The sequence below is a fragment of the Meleagris gallopavo genome, chromosome 14 (genome assembly GCF_000146605.3).
Source record: "Meleagris gallopavo isolate NT-WF06-2002-E0010 breed Aviagen turkey brand Nicholas breeding stock chromosome 14, Turkey_5.1, whole genome shotgun sequence".
Lineage (NCBI taxonomy): Eukaryota > Metazoa > Chordata > Aves > Galliformes > Phasianidae > Meleagris > Meleagris gallopavo.
Genome location: NC_015024.2, coordinates 1449717 through 1466614, shown reverse-complemented (window position 1 = coordinate 1466614; position 16898 = coordinate 1449717). Strand labels below are relative to the sequence as shown.

General features: G+C 50.9%; 2 protein-coding genes across 6 annotated transcripts in view; one reads left to right on the top strand and one right to left on the bottom strand.

Annotated features, from left to right (window-relative positions):
- Positions 1-401: 401 nt before the first annotated feature.
- CISH (cytokine inducible SH2 containing protein) lies at positions 402-5802 on the top strand. Its single transcript, XM_019619940.2, has 3 exons — positions 402-1557; positions 2470-2696; positions 2851-5802. The coding sequence occupies exons 2-3, from the start codon at positions 2549-2551 to the stop codon at positions 3351-3353; spliced, it is 651 nt and encodes a 216-aa protein (XP_019475485.1). The 5' UTR covers positions 402-1557; positions 2470-2548; the 3' UTR covers positions 3354-5802.
- HEMK1 (HemK methyltransferase family member 1) overlaps positions 5067-16898 on the bottom strand; it is an 87777-nt gene continuing 75945 nt past the window's right edge. For 3 of the 5 annotated variants that reach the window (XM_019619935.2, XM_019619937.2, XM_019619925.2), the window contains one exon: positions 5067-8009. In XM_019619935.2, the coding sequence (XP_019475480.1) occupies positions 7867-8009 (143 nt within the window). In that variant the 3' untranslated portion in view covers positions 5067-7866. Of the gene's footprint in view, positions 8010-10113; positions 11170-16898 lie in introns of those variants that run through there. The other 2 variants (XM_019619927.2, XM_019619929.2) reach the window with 2 other exon arrangements.

Below are 16898 nucleotides of genomic sequence, written 5' to 3'. Positions count from 1 at the left end.
CGCCCGTGGGCGCTTCCGCAGCCCTGATCCGCCCGGCGGCCCCGCAGTCCGTCCCTGCGCTGCGTCGCACCATCTTCCCGAGTTTCACCAAGTAGGGAAGTAACTGCAGAGCCGACCACAGCCTTGAGCGGAGGATCTGTTCTCTGAACTCTCCTTCCCAGGGCGCTGGGACACGCTCAGGGCCGGCGCATGGAGACGTTCCGTCGCCGCTCCTCTCCGGTCCCCATACGTTACTTTTCTACATTAGTTTCCCGCCCGGCGCAGCACTCGTGCCCGCCACCCGCATTCCTCTCCTCGCTTTCTTTCCTACAAGCGCTTATTTCCAAGCATTTCCCCCCGTCCCACGCAGGGCCGAGCGCTCCGTGCCCGCTCCCGCGGCTCCTTCCCCGCAGACCCTCCCGCAGCGCTCCGCACATCGCTGCCGGCGGCCGCTGCCCTGTCCCTCTGCCGTCCCTCCAGTGTCGGAGCCGCTCTCCCTGCTCACATCTGCTCTGTGCCATCATCTTCCTTATAGAGCAGCTTACCGGGAGGATTTAAACCCTCCCCTCCTTGGTCCCAGCGAGCCGCTCTGAGCTCCCTTCCAAACTCCCTTCCAAAGGAATAAGGCAGGGGGAAGGAGATGGGAGTAGAAAAAGAAAAAAACAACCCCAGTATGGTTCCATGTTAGGGACAAAAGAAAGTTTTCCTCGTAGTCAGAACTGGCGGGCCAGAAAAGCTTCCAGGAGAAATTAGTGGGGAGGTCTGGAACTGGGGCAGTGGTACACACAGGTGTGGGGTGGCAGAGATACGGGTAGCTCCCAGCCGGGCACCATGCAATCAGTGCCTGGTCTGTAGGGAAGGGAGAGCAGAGAATGTCCCTTCCTGGGAATGCAGGCAGATGTGTGTTTGGGAGAGCACACAGAGGAGGACGGCCACAGGGCTTTAGGAGTAGCACCCCTTCTCCTGCAGCCACAGTTTGGGGGATGCCTGGGGGAAGCCACGCGCCAGCAGCTGGCACCAGGAAGAGCGAGCGCTCAGTGCGCTGCGAGATACAGAGAGCATCCCTGTGGCACGGGGCCTGGGGGAGATAGGGGCTGCCTCCATAGATAGGAATGACGGAATTAGAGTCACATGCCCTGCAAGGCAGCAGATAGCCTGCTTGACACGTTGCTGGAAGAATGCTCTTTTCTAAAGTGCTGCAGGATGGTGGGGGTTTGCCACATCTCACGTGGCCAAGTGTCATCTCCCTTTGTAGGTGGATTGCTACCACTGGTTTCACACAGCCATTACCCACACCAGCACTGTTCTGTTAGAAGCGTAGGCTGATGGCACTGATAGGTGCTCACTCTTAAATCATGGAGAAATTGCTGTCAGACTCTGCCCAGCCTACTTTCCTCCCCAACCCCTTCTGATTCCCGCTCCTGTCCCCAGCAGCCACCTCACAGAACGTCCACGTCCATCCCTGAGGGGCCATAGTTCAGCGAAGGCACAGAAGGAGCCAACGAGAGGGAAAACACCATAGCTGCAGGGCTGCCAGAGCAGCGCGGCCACCTCTGCGGTCCCCGTGGGTTCTGCAGGGTAGGGACAGCCCCATTCACCTTTTGTTCTGAACGCCTTGAGCACGTGGGGGCACAATGTGTGACATGGAGTGGGGCAGCGAGCCCAGGGATGGGACAGAGGGCAGGGATTTTGCTGGGGAGTAGAGCTGTGCCCTGGGCATGGTGCTCAGAGCCCCGTGGTGTCCTGCAGTGATCATCCAGGGCTGGTGATCACACCAGTGTCCCCGGTGTGCCCTTGAGTGCCAGGCTCTGTGTGGTGCAGGGGTTTGGCTGAATCCGGGATTCCCATCGCTCTGCCACCCGAGCAGCTTGCCCTTAGCTCTAGCAGCACATTTTGGATCAGGGTTGTTTAAGTAGAAAGCGGGTAGGACACAACCCAAGCAATTCTCAATTCTGCTTCTAATTATAGTACAGTAAATGACTAAGAGTCACTGACAGATGCAGAAATGCTCCAGCGTGTAACAATGAAGCTGGAAAGCTGCTATGAAGCTCATTGCCTCTGAAACTACCCATTAAAAGCCAACATCTAAAACCAAAGGTGTTTTCACATCAACCTGTATTGCAGACAGAGCACCTTTTCCATGGTGAAATAGGCTGATGTCTCCCCTGTTCCTTAGGGTTCATTTTCAGCCATGTCTTTCCTTCCAGAGCTGTGGGTGCCATTCCTGGAGGTGCCCCAGGCCATGCAGGGGCTCTGGGCAGCCTGAGCTGGGGGCAGCCAGCCCATGGCAGGGGTGGAGCTGGGATGGCTGGAAGGTCCTTTCCAATCCAACTGTGCTGTGATTCTATGATTCCCATGTGCCGATCTCAGTGTGAAATGTGATGTTATTGCAGTCTGCTTGTAGAACACAGCACACTGTAGCACAAGGGAGCACACACCGAGCAGCCCTTCACAGCCAAGAGAAGTAGCACGCTGTGCCCTTTGTTTCAGACCTCACCCCTTGCTGGCAGAGGAGAAGATCCAAAGGCTGTCGCTGCGCGGCATCGCAGAGGATCTGACGGAGCACATCATGCAGCCCCTCCCGGTTCCAGCCTTCCCAGAAGAGCCTGCGCCCACCTTCGCAGCACCGGAGCCAGATGGCAGCGCACCTCAGACACGAGACCCCGAGGAGGACCTCCTCTGCATCGCAAAGACCTTCTCCTATCTGCGGGAGTCCGGTAAGAGCTGGCCTGGGGTACAGGCTGTGGGGTGTTCTCGTGCGGCATGCATGCGGCTCCGGCCAGCTCCGGCCCTGCAGGTCCCAGCCCCAGCCCACTGGTGCCCCTCTGGCATGCTCCTTCCCTAATGAGTGCTCTCTGGGTGCTTTTCCAGGCTGGTACTGGGGCTCCATCACAGCCAGCGAGGCCAAGCAGCACCTGCAGAAGATGCCCGAGGGTACCTTTCTGGTGCGGGACAGCACACACCCCAGCTACCTGTTCACACTCTCGGTCAAGACCAACCGCGGTCCCACCAACGTGCGCATCGAGTACGCTGACAGCAAGTTCCGCCTGGACTCCAACTACTTGTCCAAGCCCCGCATCCTGGCCTTCCCGGACGTGGTCAGCCTCATCCAGCACTACGTCACATCCTGCACGACAGAAAGCAAGAGCGAGGCGCCCTACCCACCGCCGGCCCCGCTGCCCCCCGTGCAGAAGGAGGTGGCGGTAGCGGCTGTGCACCTAAAGCTCCTCCGGCCGCTGGGCCGCCGGGACAGCATCCCCAGCCTGCAGCACCTCTGCCGGCTGCGCATCAACCGCTGCACGACCAAGGTGGAGCGGCTGCCACTGCCCTGGCGGATGGGGGACTACCTGAAGCAATACCCCTTCCAGCTCTGAGGCATGGCTGCCACCTCTCGGGCACGATGGGTGGGAGCAGGGCGAGACAACTTGGCGTGCCCTTGTCCCATGGGCGCCAGGTGGGAACTGCACGGCTCTGACTGTCTGCACAGACTGCACTGCCCTCCTCCCCCCATCTCTCCACGTCCATTCCAGCAGGGAGGAGCTGGCTGTCCCAACACCTGGGCACCACCTGAGCTCTGGTCCTCAGGCCGAACCAATGGCGGCCGTGAGAAAGTGCTGTAGGCATGTGCACACTACTTGAATTCAGAGTTGCTGTGACACAGATGTTCACCTTGTTATTTTCGCTATTTATTTCCATGGCAGTTTCTCTCCTCATGATATTTTAAATGCACCTTTTACTTTATTGTTTTTTTTTGTTTGTTTGTTTTGTTTTGTTTCTTTTTGAGGTAGAACTAAAGGCTCCCAGCCAACTGGCAGCCAAAAACCTGTGGGAATTTGGATGTGGATCTGCACCCATGTGGTGCCTCTCTGAGCCTGTGCCTGCAGCAGGTCCCCGCCATCCACATCCAAACTCCTGCAGACTCCTGGGCTGTGGTGCTCTGCTGGCTGCACCCAGACCCAGCAATGCAGGGAAGGAGGATTTTCTCTCCCAGCTGCAGAGGCTGAGCATTGTAACCTCAGAGCACATTGGGGCAGCTTGCGCCCACCCCAGAGACGCACGCTGTGCCCTGGGGGTACTGCTGGAGGAAGCCCTTCTTCCTCGAGAATTCCGAGCAGAACTTCTGGATACTGAGCTTTTGCCAGGGAGTGCTCATCCCATTCTGCCATCCTCTGCATCTCAGAAGGACATTAGTGACAAAACCAGTAACCACAAAGCCAGCTCTCCCACCTGAAGGCAGAGGGACTTGCTGGCAGGGCAGCTGGCGCGGGGTGGTGTTGTGAGCCCCGTTCCGAACGGCGCCTCCCTGACCAGGTTTGGGGACAGCCCTGCTGAGCTGCGCCAGGGCTGCACGGCTTCAGGCTATTTATTTATTTATTGGGGGGGTAACAAGTGACACGCAGCTCAGCAGGAAGAGCCGTCCTTCTGCCCCGCTCACACCGTGCCGTGTTGCTAGCTGCTCTGCAGCTGCCAGTGCCATTCCCGAGCCATGTGGCTCCCATCAGAACCGTGTTCTAGCGTGAGCTTGAAACCACATGTAACTTATTTCTCTGCCAAGATCCAGACCTCTCTTCCCCCTTTCTCAGACTTGCATGTTTGTTATCTTTAAATAGACGTTCTACTCTGGGTTTACTTCTTGGAGCCCACCCCTTTCATGCCCCTTTGAATGAGGCACAGTGGCTCTCCGCAGCTCTTTGCAAGGAGGCTTAGGGCAGCTGGGCTCTGCCCTCAAATGAGCCCCTTCTCCTTCATTCCACAATCCCATTTCCTCCCAATCTGTAAGAGCTACATCAAACTCGAGGCTCTATACACAGGACTAGAGAAATTGTTGCTTCTTTTGCTCCTATAAGACTCTATAACTTTGTCAAACTTGAAGCAATGTGAAGAGTTCCTCGCTCATCCCTCCCTGGACCTCTCTGAGGCTCTGTGAATTATTAGAGATAAATGCCAACTATCTCTGAGAACTGAAAGGGGAGGTGAGAAAGGATGGGACAGTGACCCAGGAGACAAGCTCAAAAAACAGGTGGAGTTTCTTCCACCCTAAGTTGCCCAAAGGGCCAGGATGCTCCAATGTGCTCAGGTCTGTGTCCTTTTTTTTTCCTCCCCACATTTATACAGGTTTGTGCTCTTGCAAGCTTTGTTTTTGATACTTCAATGATTGGCAGTGTGTGATGTCAGGTTGGCTTTTTATTGTACCCTTCCACTTTGCCCCATATGGCAGCATCCATGGGGAGGCACTGAATGAGAACTTAAAAGGCAAAACAAAAACTTTTTTTTTTTAAATAACATAAAACATAAAACCACTGTCAAGGCTTCCTTTTATCCAAACACCTCTCTGCCTGAGGACACTGGGAACAAGGAAACCACAGCTCTGCCAGGAGCAGCAGTGATCTCAGGAAGCCCACATGGCTTAGCCACAGCCGAGGCCTGTACAGCACACATTACAACTCAGTCTGAGAAACGTACAGCGGGAACGGGCAAGTCATTCAGCTCTCCGAAACCTCCTACCTACTTGATCTTTCCTCTGCTGGGGTAATGGGGAAACCAAGCTTGAAGGTTTGACCTCATTGCCCCTGGAGAGTGCAGCTAAGTAAGGAGAACGAAGGGCTGGTTAACCGCCAGCAGGTGCTGAGCTGGGGGCTGTAAGCTCATCTGGGCAGGGACCACCTCTGTTGTCTGTACCACATCTAGCACAATAGGGTTCTCTAGGTGCTACTGCAATACAAGGAATAAACAATACAGTTACTCCAAAAGTCAGTTTCTTCTATCATGAACAGTTTGTTAAAATTCACTTGACTTGGATTTTCAATAAACGTTTTAAATATATTTTAAAGCCACTCAGCGTGTAAATCTTTGGTGAGATCCAGATGGATGAGTGCCTTTGCTAGTCACAGAGATCCTCCCTGGGGAGGCTGGGCAGTCTTGCCCATTTCTTTTAAACAGCCAGAAGGGAAAGCCCTTCAGAGCTGTCAGCAGTTTCAGCAGCATGGCCTGGGTTCCACTGCATACAGCCAGGCAGCAGCAGACCCTGAGTCCCACTTCACCAAGGGCTGGAGGAACGTTGTTTAAGGATGTAGAAAAAGAAAGGGATGATTTTTGTATTGCTTCTGTGTGCCATAGAAAACCATTACAATCTAGGGGAAAGGAGATGGAACGTAGCTGGAAGTTTGGTAACTTGTTTACAGCGGGCTTGACATTGGCCTCAAAGAAAAATTCTGCTCATGGGGGTGTTGAAAGAGGAGCTCAGAAAGCACAAACCCGCTCTGGATGAAGGCTGATGGCTCCAGCTTCCTGCCCTTGTCCTGAGGCCACCCCATGTGCCCCACTGTGGGCAGACGTGGGCCGCACACCAGGGAACCCTCTGCTGGCATCTCCCACGGGAACAGAAATCAAAACATGCTCAGAAAAAGAAACCCACAATCTCAATTAGACCCTTCCTTTATCCTAATGCACCAGTTCCAAGGCTTGGCGTTGTGCTGGAAGGTGTTCCTAAGCACCCGCTGATCTTTCTGTGCTGGTCATGGCGCTGCCACACACCAGCAATCAACATTTCAGACCTTCACCAATGGGTTTCCATTGCACACCAGCCAGGAAACTGGCAATGGAATGTTCTGCTTAGGGTTAAGTTGTTAAAAACAAACACATCCCTCCTGTTTATGGGAAAAAAGAAAAGGGATGTAGAAGGAGTAAAATACTGAAAAAGTGGAAAAACAAAAATAAAAGAAAAGCTGCATCCATTTTCAAAAGGGAACTTGGAAAACCCTGGGAAATACTGATATATTGCTAAGTACTTTCCTTGTTATCTAAGCTGGGCTAAACTTTTCCCACAGCTGCAAACACAAAACCCTGCTGTTCCCTTTCCGCAGAAGTGATGGGCATGAGTCAAGCCAGCACAGCACAGCAATCACACATTGTCTTAATGACTCCCACTCCTGTATCTTCAGCACGTTTCCTGAGAGCAAACAAGTTCGCATTCTGAGAACTCCTGTCCCAAACCTTCATGTGAACTGACCTCATGTTTTACAGTGGAGATCCACAGTACGGGAGCATTTATGGAAACACCGGCTGACCCACACTGCAGCTGAAATACCACGCAGCACCTCTCCTGGGGACACCTGTCAGTTTGCTGAGGCACTGTAGGATAGCTGGGCTGAACTCTCTCATTCTGCAGTTTCTGATTGCAGAGAGACACATGGACATAGAGCCTTCCTTGAGAATCAGACTGACACAATAGGGAACAGAAAGCCCAGTCCATGACCAAAGCCACGCTACCACGGCTCCTGCCAGAGCAGAAATACCCTGCAGCACATATGGTAACATTTTCTGCCTTAAATAATCAGCATTTTAAAACAGCAACTCGTGGAAGGGGAAATAACCCGCTGATGTGCACATGATCCTTTCCTCTCAGATTTGCTAAAGTCCCTCTCCTCTCCACAGATCCAGGAGCATGACTTCCCTTCACCCAGGGCAGATGAGCTAGCAAGGAACGGAGTGTGTTTCAGCCTCTTACGACAGACACAGTCAGGTGTGTTACAGCAGTCATATTATTACATGGCACTTCCAGTCCAAATTCCACTGTCGGTCTCATCTCATCCATTACCTATGCAAGTACAGATATTATAATTAAAATTAACTGGGCAGTGGATGTGTGACTCTTCTTCTCTGTCCAGCCATGCTCTCATGTTCAAATCTGCCTGGATCCACTTAATCATGGCCCTCCTTCATCCCCTGCCGGTGCTGCTGGAACATGTGCAGTGCTCCTGGAAGGATGAACGTTGCATCCCAGCCCTCTGACCACCACAGGGTTGCAGCATGGGGCAAAGCACTGTCTGAGAAAGTGCACCTATGGGGTTAATGCTGCCTCGTGTGAGCCCCACTTTGATGCTCCACTTACGTTGCTCCAACGCACAGTGGTTGCGTGGCTTGTGTTACATGCTGCTCAGTGAGCAGGGGAAGCAGCTCTGGGGGGTGAGCCTGGCGCTGCAGCATCAGCCAGGCGGCCGTCATCACCTCTGCATACAGCAAAAACTGGCCTGAAGGAAAATGACAAATAGGGTTAGGAACAAAACCAGCTTAGGGGCTCTTAGTAGTGGTATGGCATAGACTGGTGACTGTATACAAACATTTTAGCAAGAATTAGGGTTTGTTTGTTTTTCAATTGGGAAAAAAAAAAAAGAAGTATATTGTTTAGAGGACGTCACTGAAAGGCAAAATGTAGACCTGACCAAAGGAAAGTCATTCCTACAGTTTCACTATCTGTCTGGGCAACACACTCCAGAAGGAAACTATGAAAAAGGTTCCTGTAAGGAAAACACAATTTGGATCTTAATGCAATCATTTGGAGGGCTTATTGGTTCTGAAAGGGATAGGAATAGAATCATAGAATCCTTGGAGTTGGAAAGGATCTTTAAAGGTCATCTAGTCCAACTCCCTTGCAATGAGCAGGAACGTGCACAGCTCCATTCGGTTGCTCAGAGCCTGGTCCAGCCTGGCCTTCAAAGTCTCCAGGGATGGTGCACCCACCACATCTCTGTGTGTTTACAACAAAGCTTCAGCATTTCAGCTGGTATTTGTTAAAAATGAAGACAAAACTTGATGAAAAAGGAAAATTTTACTGCAAATCACCAGGGTTCAGTCCTCACACTCTCCTAATCCTCTGGTATTGGTTGCAGTGGGAGACACTTTGCAGGGCTTCAAGTCAGCTCCATGAGAAACTGATCATGCATTCCTTCAAAAACACCATCTGAGTAGCTCAGGTACAGTAAAAAGCAGCTGGCAGAGCAAGTAGCTCATCCCAGAAGAAGAGGGACCTATTGTGACTGCTTCCATCTGACAGAGCATGCCAGGTTTGTAGAAAAGAGCTTTCCTTTTGGGAACAGGAGCACTCTTCTACTCTTCTTTCTCAGCTCTAATTGGCAAGGTATTTTCCTGAAGTGCCTTTGCTTCCTAACTGTTGTATAACTGTACTTTGCGTACTTTGCAGCAGCTCAAATTTGAGTTATGAATATGAATATGATGCCAATTATTGTAAAAATGCGTATTAAATGACTGCTCTACTCTGAAAAGGCATTTGCTCTATTGTACACCACGCAACTACAGCAACAATAAAACCCTGAAACAATATTGGCTACTGAAGTATTAGCTTGCTCAAACATATAATCAGAGACGTGAGGTGTGGTATTTTCTCAGAAATTTCTGATATTACTTTGCCAGACAGAAGGACCTGAGATGAGTTGGTCAACCAAATCCCAGTGGTGGAGCCCAGCCAGGGCTCGAATGTCTTGGCCTGCAGCCTGGCAGCCTGCACAGCCCAGCCATGGACTGCCTGGATCCAGGAGGTGCTGCAGCAATCCTGACTGCAGCTCTTGGCAAAGTGCTGCTCTGACTGATGACCCTGCCTGTGAAACCTGCAACACAAAATGGGCTAAATCCAGGTTCGCTTCTCATGGGGTGCAACAGGAGTCCACTTACTCCAGGGCTGAATTTGGTCCATTTAATACTCTAGGTTTTACAGAAAAGGGTTTAATCTCTGGTGTAGTATGGCATTAGAGGAAGGCATTGTACAGGAAACAACACAGAAGAGCAGTTTATGTCATACAAGGAAAGCCTTCCTCCTCACAATGCCCTATCACTGTGCACAAATCCCAGCCCAAGTGTTTATTCCTGGAAAGCAGAAAGAAAACTCGTTATACAATTAACTTCTGGCTTCTCCTGAATTCACCTGCAACTATATCAATCAGTAACCCTGCAGCTCCAGTTTGGATCTAACCATTAGTCCATGGAAAACCAGACAGACAAAACTGGACCCATTTCAGCGATCTCCTTTCACAGTGGCTAACTCCAAGCTTTTGGTGATGGCAACTCCTAGACAACATATTTGAGTTATGTTTTTGACAAAGTGACAATAAGACACAGCACCAAGCTCTGGGAGTGCCCATTCTATCCCATCCCATCCCATCCCATCCCATCCCATCCCATCCCATCCCATCCCATCCCATCCCATCCTCATCCCTTCCCACATCATCCCATACTGCCCCATCCCATCTCATCTGGCTCAATCCCATCCCACCATCTCTTGCTGTTTATTCTTCACAAACTCGCTCAGCACACACCAACAGAGAGATTTATGAGCTGATCAGCAGGACAGCATATTCTTTAATGTCAAGACTTTCTCTTCCTCAGAACAGCAATATGGTTTGAAATCTAGTTTATGGAAGGCAGAGCTGTGTTTATACTTGTCAGAAGTTACCCAACTTGGCGACAGTTCTTCCCATCATGCAAATGTCATAGCAGTCATTGCCAAATGCTGCAGAGGCAGAGTTCAAATCACTACTTCCAAGCCTTTAAATATTCTGAAGAAACATGTTGCACAGTGTACATGCTATGTGTTTGCACACGCCTGGAATGGCTAAGTACTCATAAAAGGAGCTTTATGATTAAAATGTGAATTTGAAAAAGCCTAAACTTGACCTAGGATTATTTCCAGGGAACTTTGTTGAAAATCTCTGCTACGTTTTGAAAATACCTCCTTCTCTTCAAAATCTTTGGTTTTACAGTGCTCCTATTCTCCTAAGACTCTGTGCAGTTGACCCTCCTACAAACTTTCCCCCAGCCCTGCACTATGAAAGCTGAGAGGCAGTGGGCAGCTTTGGAAGGAGCACAACCCTGCAGGAGTGCTGCATCAGCTGAGCGGACAGCAGCTGGGGCCAACGTGGGGCCCCTCTATTGCTTTCCTTCCCGAGAACTCCGGAGATTGAAGGCTTCCCTACAAATGCAAAACCTTTTCCTGCTGACCGAACTCTCTGGGGTTGCTGTGACCTGCCAGGCTGCTGACTCGGGGGATGAACACACAGCAGATCCAAGCACAGTGTGCAAATGTCACAGCGCCTCTATGCTTGGGATCCGAAAGCTAGCAGGGAAAAAGGGTTTGGTTGCTAAGTTAGCAGGGAAACACTGCTGCAAAAGCCATTGAGTCTGGTACACCGTGAGACGCTGAGCTTTTTCCTTTCCAGCTAGGGCACCCTGATGACACAAAGCAGAGTGTTTCACTGCTGCTGTCCTGGCCTGTTCACAATTCTGCCTACCTCTCTCCATCCCCAGCACCTCCTGCCTTGCCCATGGGTTACATTTTCCTTTGGGCCCAGCATCTCTGTAATGACCATCTCCTCCAGAACAGCTCTTCCCAGAGGAACTCTGAAAGAAAAGCAGTACTCCTGTCAACAAGCTCCTCAACCCAAGGACAACCCTTTTCCTGACAGCCAAAACATTCTCTTCTTACACTTGGGGCAAGGGAAAGAGGCACCTGTCAAAGAGGCTGTTTCTTACTCCTCTCTTCTCACTCTGCCAGCAGCAACAGCATTGCTCTTCTGCCTGTTGCTCAGGTGGATCAAAAACCCCAAAGGCTTTCAGTACTTGCTACACATCCTACTACTAGTTCTTGCTATACATATACCCATCGTCACTAATTCTTCCAGGAGCAGAAACTGAAAGTTCTCAAAGCTCTCCCTGAAGTTACTGACAAACAAATGAGTTAATGAGAAGGGAATGTGTTACTGGCTGATTCCAGGTAGCCAGCTATCTCATGTGCCAACCCAACAAATATGAGATGACGTAGCTAGCAGAGGTCAACACTCCTCATAGGGTTTACCTTGACCAGCTACAGAGATAAAAGTATTTCCTGTGCCTTATTGTTTCACTGTGTTTGCTTTCGAAGGAGGACACTTCAAGAGGCAATACTTCAGGAAATCAAAGTAAAAAGAAATTTGTTTTTTTCACACTTGCCCTTAAGCATTCCTGAGGCTGGTTTAATCAGCAGTGCAGTGCTCTTTTGGATGCAGCCAGTGATTAAAGCCCACTGAGAACACCGATTTCTCATGTAGCTTCCACCTTCCAGAGACAGCATTTTGATGCAAAAGGAAAGGAAACTAAATGAGATATACATGCTGTGGTATAAGACGGAGGAAAAGCAGAACCAGCTGCTGAATCATGGGATCAGCATGCATTCCGAGATGAACATCTGTTCTGGTTTAGTCAATAATCAACAAGAAACGTGGTAGGAATCTGTATGGACACAAACTTCTCAGCTGGCTCCCTATCCAGGAAGAACCATAGCTGTGTTATTTTTCTAAAAAAGAAAAGGCACTGGGATATGAGCAAACCCATACAGAGCTGAAGCAATATAGGCAGTATAGCAGAATGGAAAGGCATCAGCAATCTGCATAGGGAAGTATAGGGGTTAAAAATAAAATGAAATCTGATGTTCGAATTCTAGTCACTTTTTTCTTTCTTTTTTTTTTGCAGCTGTAGAGCAGCTGTAATCTCTCTCAGTGGAACAATGTACACATTCAGGGAACACTGGGAAAACTGGCAGATAAGTTTCCTCTTTTGTTCTTTGGGCAGCAATGTCAGGCTGCCCAGAGAGGTTGTGGATGCCCCCGTCCCTGGAGATGTTCAAGGCCAGATTCAAGGTCCTGGGCAGCCTGGTCTAGTATTAAATGGGGAGGCTGGTGCCCTGCATGTGGCAGGGGGTTGGAGATTCACGATCCTTGAGGTCCCTTCCAACGCTGGCCATTCTGTGATTCTGTGAGGACTCTGTGTGTCCTCTCCATGGCTGCTGCAAGCATCTGCTGTGGATGCAAGAACCAAAGGCCTGAGGAGACGAGGGCTGAGCGTGCGTCTCTTCCGTGGTGGCTAACAGAAGCGACAGGAGCTGTGCTCATGTCTCTCTTCCTTTCTGCTCCCAGTGCCAGCGATCTGCTCTCACATCACCAGAAAATATCTCAGCCAAACAGGATTACCATCCGTGGTGACCGGCCTGACCTCAAGATGGCTACAAAATGCAGCAGCCCAGGGCCGAGTGGGCCTATTAAAGGCACTTCAAACCCTACACAATTACCCAAGTAACAATTTAACATTTGCTTTAAAATGACAGCTCTCCTGCAGAAAGTAGGTCATTCCTTCAACATCAAATTCAAAACAGGCAGGCCATGGCTGTATTCATTTAAACCAGCTATTCTGGTTATTGGGCACTTCCCATTGCTATCTTAAGCTGAAAGCAACCCTCTGTGTCTTACCAGCATCCAGTGAGGCAGCGGAGATGCTCAGATCTGCCCAGGCTGGGTCACTGGATATGGCACGAGTGCCCATGGAGGCCTGGGGAGGGGACTGTGGGTGTGGGTCCCCCAGTGCTCTGCCAGCACAGCCCTCACTGAGAGCCTGGGCTGGAGCCTCCTGCCAGGCAGCGTCTTTTAGGAGCAGTGGGCAAGATTCCTGTTTCCAACATGGACATGGGCCCTACCCAAGTCTGAAGAGTCTCCCGCAGTGCAGCTGGAAAGCAACCTCTAGCAGTTCTGGGGAAAGCAGCACACAGAGGGGCTGGCTCCTGGCGCTGCCCCCGCTGAGGTCAAGCCCACACCAGTGCACTTAGTAGGCACTAAGGCAGGCAGGCCCAAAGCCACCGTGTACAGAGGTGGCTCGCCGGCACCATGGGAGCTCGTGGGGATGGCGCATGCGCAGCTGGGCGACGCAGGAGGCACGGCGGCTCACCTCCATCCCTGCTCCCTTCTCTGGGGGAACAGCTCTGCAGCCTCACACGGAGAAATAAACCATTTGCAAGGCCCTGCTAGCCCGGGAGTCAGAGTGGCCTCTTGGGCCCGCACCCACGAGGTCTTCCCTCAGTCCTCTCCTCCCAGCAGGGCTCGCTGGGGCTGAGCCTTCCCACCTACCATCCCCCCAGCCTGCATCTTGCTGCTGGCAGGGAACAGGTGCGGCGTGCTGCCTGGACACCTGAGCAGATAATGAGCTTTTCATGGAAAGTTGGATTCTGCTGCTATTAACATCCCGGTGACACCCTTCTGACGGCCAACACCTACTGCACACTGTGCTAGCATGACAGGAGACAAGTGAGATGATCCGTTTAGAAAGAAATTGGCTACAAAGGAGCATTTCCCTCCTGCTGTCTTCATACAATGTATCTGATTAGTTTCATTTCCCTGTCCTTAAATGTCAAGTGCCTCTGCTGCAGATACAGTTTATTTTTCGGCCTCTGAAGCCGGTTGCAGCAGGCCAGAGGAGCATGGGAGGGGAATGCTTTCATGGCACTTCTCCACCAGGAGCGGCATTTTGCTCCTCCTTGGATTGGTGCAGCAATACCTTCAATACCACACCTCAGACTTGGCTTCCCTCTCACCTGGTGGCACACGGGCACAGGGCCCAGCTGAGCCACCAAGCCATGACAGGGCTCATGGCCACAGTGCTGTGGGGATGGCACTGCATGAGGAGGGCTTTGGTGGGGGCACGGAGGAGCCTCCAGTGCGTGGCCGGCAGCCAGCACAGCACCAGTCTGTGTGCTGACCCCTGCTGCAGGCCGGCTCCTGAGTTCAGGGAGCTGGAGCAGAACGCTCTGAGGTCAGCTGCCATCCTGCTGCCCCATGCACGGCAATCCCTCGCACGCAGCAGGGCCTTGTGTGTCCCTGAGCACCAGAACAGGAGGCCCTTTCTCTGCGCTCACGCCTTGGGCTGCACAGCCCAGCAAGTTGGGGCAGAAAGAGACTTCTAGATCATTCCTTGCCACTGCTGCTTCATTTCCAGATTGCAGCAGAGCAGATTTCTCATTCAATTCTGATTCCCTCAGGCCCTCGCCATAAGGTCTGTGGTGGTATTTTCTCTCTCGTCCCTGAATGCCCTTAAACACTAGGCAGAAGGCATCTGTACTGATAAAAGCAGATAGGAGCTCAAAGCGACTCTGTAAGTAGCAGAGTGACTGTAGGAGGACAACAAGCCCAAAAGTTGAGTGTGTTTGATCCCAAATCCCAAAAACTGAGTCTATCACAGAGCAGCAGAGATACAAGGGGAAAAACACACAGATCTGCAGTAGTGAAATCTGCAACTCAAGGTTTGTTCCTTAGAAGCAGACCTGCAAGTACAGTGCAAGTAAACCAGTGAAAGAAAACATCAAGCAAACGAGAGTACAATCCAGAAGTAAAAAGCCATAACATAAGCAAGACATGCACACGTCCTCTACTGAGCTTTCGGGTCTCAGCAGCAGGGAGGCCCCGCAGGCAGCACTGACGCCCTCCTGGGGACCGATGTGGCTGAGGCCGTGTGGCTGCAGGACAGGAGCCGGCTCAGGGCTGCGCTGTGCCAACCCCCCCGCTGCAGTTCTGCGGGAGGCCCAGCACTCCCTGGGGTCATTTCACTGCACTTCGGTTCTTCCAGGAACTCTGAGTGCTGACAGCCATCCCTCCTCTGCCCGGTGCCCAGCGGGAGCACTGGAGGAGGCTGTTCTAAGGATGCTAATTGAACACTTCTTATTAAAAGGAAAAGAAAAAACCCTTTGCTCTATGAGCAGGGCACTAGGCATGGAAGCAGCTGGAAGTGTGCAGGGAACTGAACGTTGCTGCTGTATGTCCCTGTGTCCAGACAGTACACAGAACTGTGCTCACACACCTGGCTGTGGGAACTGCCCATCATCTGGGGCTGCAGCACGCTGTGACTCTCAGTTCTCTCAGATAAATAGAAATGGAGTGATACACCACAGTAATTTATAGCAATTGGCTTTCTGCAGAATTTTCAGCCAAGGTTTTCTAAAGGCTGTATGTAAATGTGCCAAATTCAGCACAGGTGTTAATTTTATCATGGCTAGAACTTATCTTTAATCTAAATATTAATGCATGAGTCACTAAGGGATGTATAGAATTGCTTCATACAGCTCCATCCACAAAACAAAGCTGGTGATTCACTCCCAGGCAGTACCTCCAAGCTACAGTCTGGAAATGGAAGAACAGAAATGCTCACATGTCATTTAGAGAGGTGAAAGAGACAATCCATAAACATGGCCAGGCAGGATGCAGACATAGTTGCTCATGTTTCTCCAGTGTATTGCCTTGAGCTCTCTGCCTATAAGAGACATTTTCTTCCCACCTGAGCAGATGATTTCTGATCCCGGGCAAGGTGAAGTATCATCAAATCATAGAATCATTAAGGTTGGAGAAAACCTCTAAGGTAATCTAGCTCAACCATCCGCCTACGACCAATGCTGCCCACTAAACCACATTCCTTAGTATCATATTTCATCTGCAGACCCCTCCACTTGGATTCACTGCTTTCAGAGCTGGGTTCGCATAGCCTTTTTTTGCTGTTCAAACATCCCCTCTGCACTGAGATGCACTAACAAAAGCTACTGATGTTTTCCTTCAGGACATGGCCTTGTTCCTCAATCTCTCACCTGTCCCTGCTCCCTACAGCCTTCTCCCAGGCAGTCTCATGCAATGGGAGAGTGAGGTAACAAGTGAGAAGGCAAAAAAAGCAGGAGAGATACATGGTATCAAGAGAGAACTAAGACACTGGCACAAGATGGTGATACAACCATACTGCACTTCGAATACCTTTGCAAGGTTCCCATTTGCTGACAAGCAAGAAATCTGCACAAGCTTTCCTGAAGACCTACCTGAGAGTCAATTTGGAAGAAAAAGCCACATCTAATGATAGTGGAAATTTCAGATCAGAAAGAGAGATTTTCCCTGTGCTTAAGGAAACAGGGAGTCTCACACCTTTTGCACTTGTTCATAGGTCGCTGCAAAGAGACAGGCACGCTTTGCAAACATTGTGTGTCAAGAATTCCCATTTCTTTCCAGCTGCTCCAAGCTTCCCACTGAGCCTGCAGGTTCCCATGTCTGCCTGCAGGTTACACGGGTTCCAGCAAGTGGGATTTTCCATGCAACTCCTGGCATGACAACGTGGCACAGGAAGTGCTCAGAGGGAGGAAAGGCAGAAGTTGCTTTGCATTACGAGTTGACAGAGAATGTGGCATAATTCAGTTAACCCAACTGCCAAGCAGAGCCAGGCCAAGTTGCAGAGGATGCTCAGTTTCTGAATCCCAGGCAATGCTCATCAACTTGCAAAGGAACCTTCAAGCTCCAAGA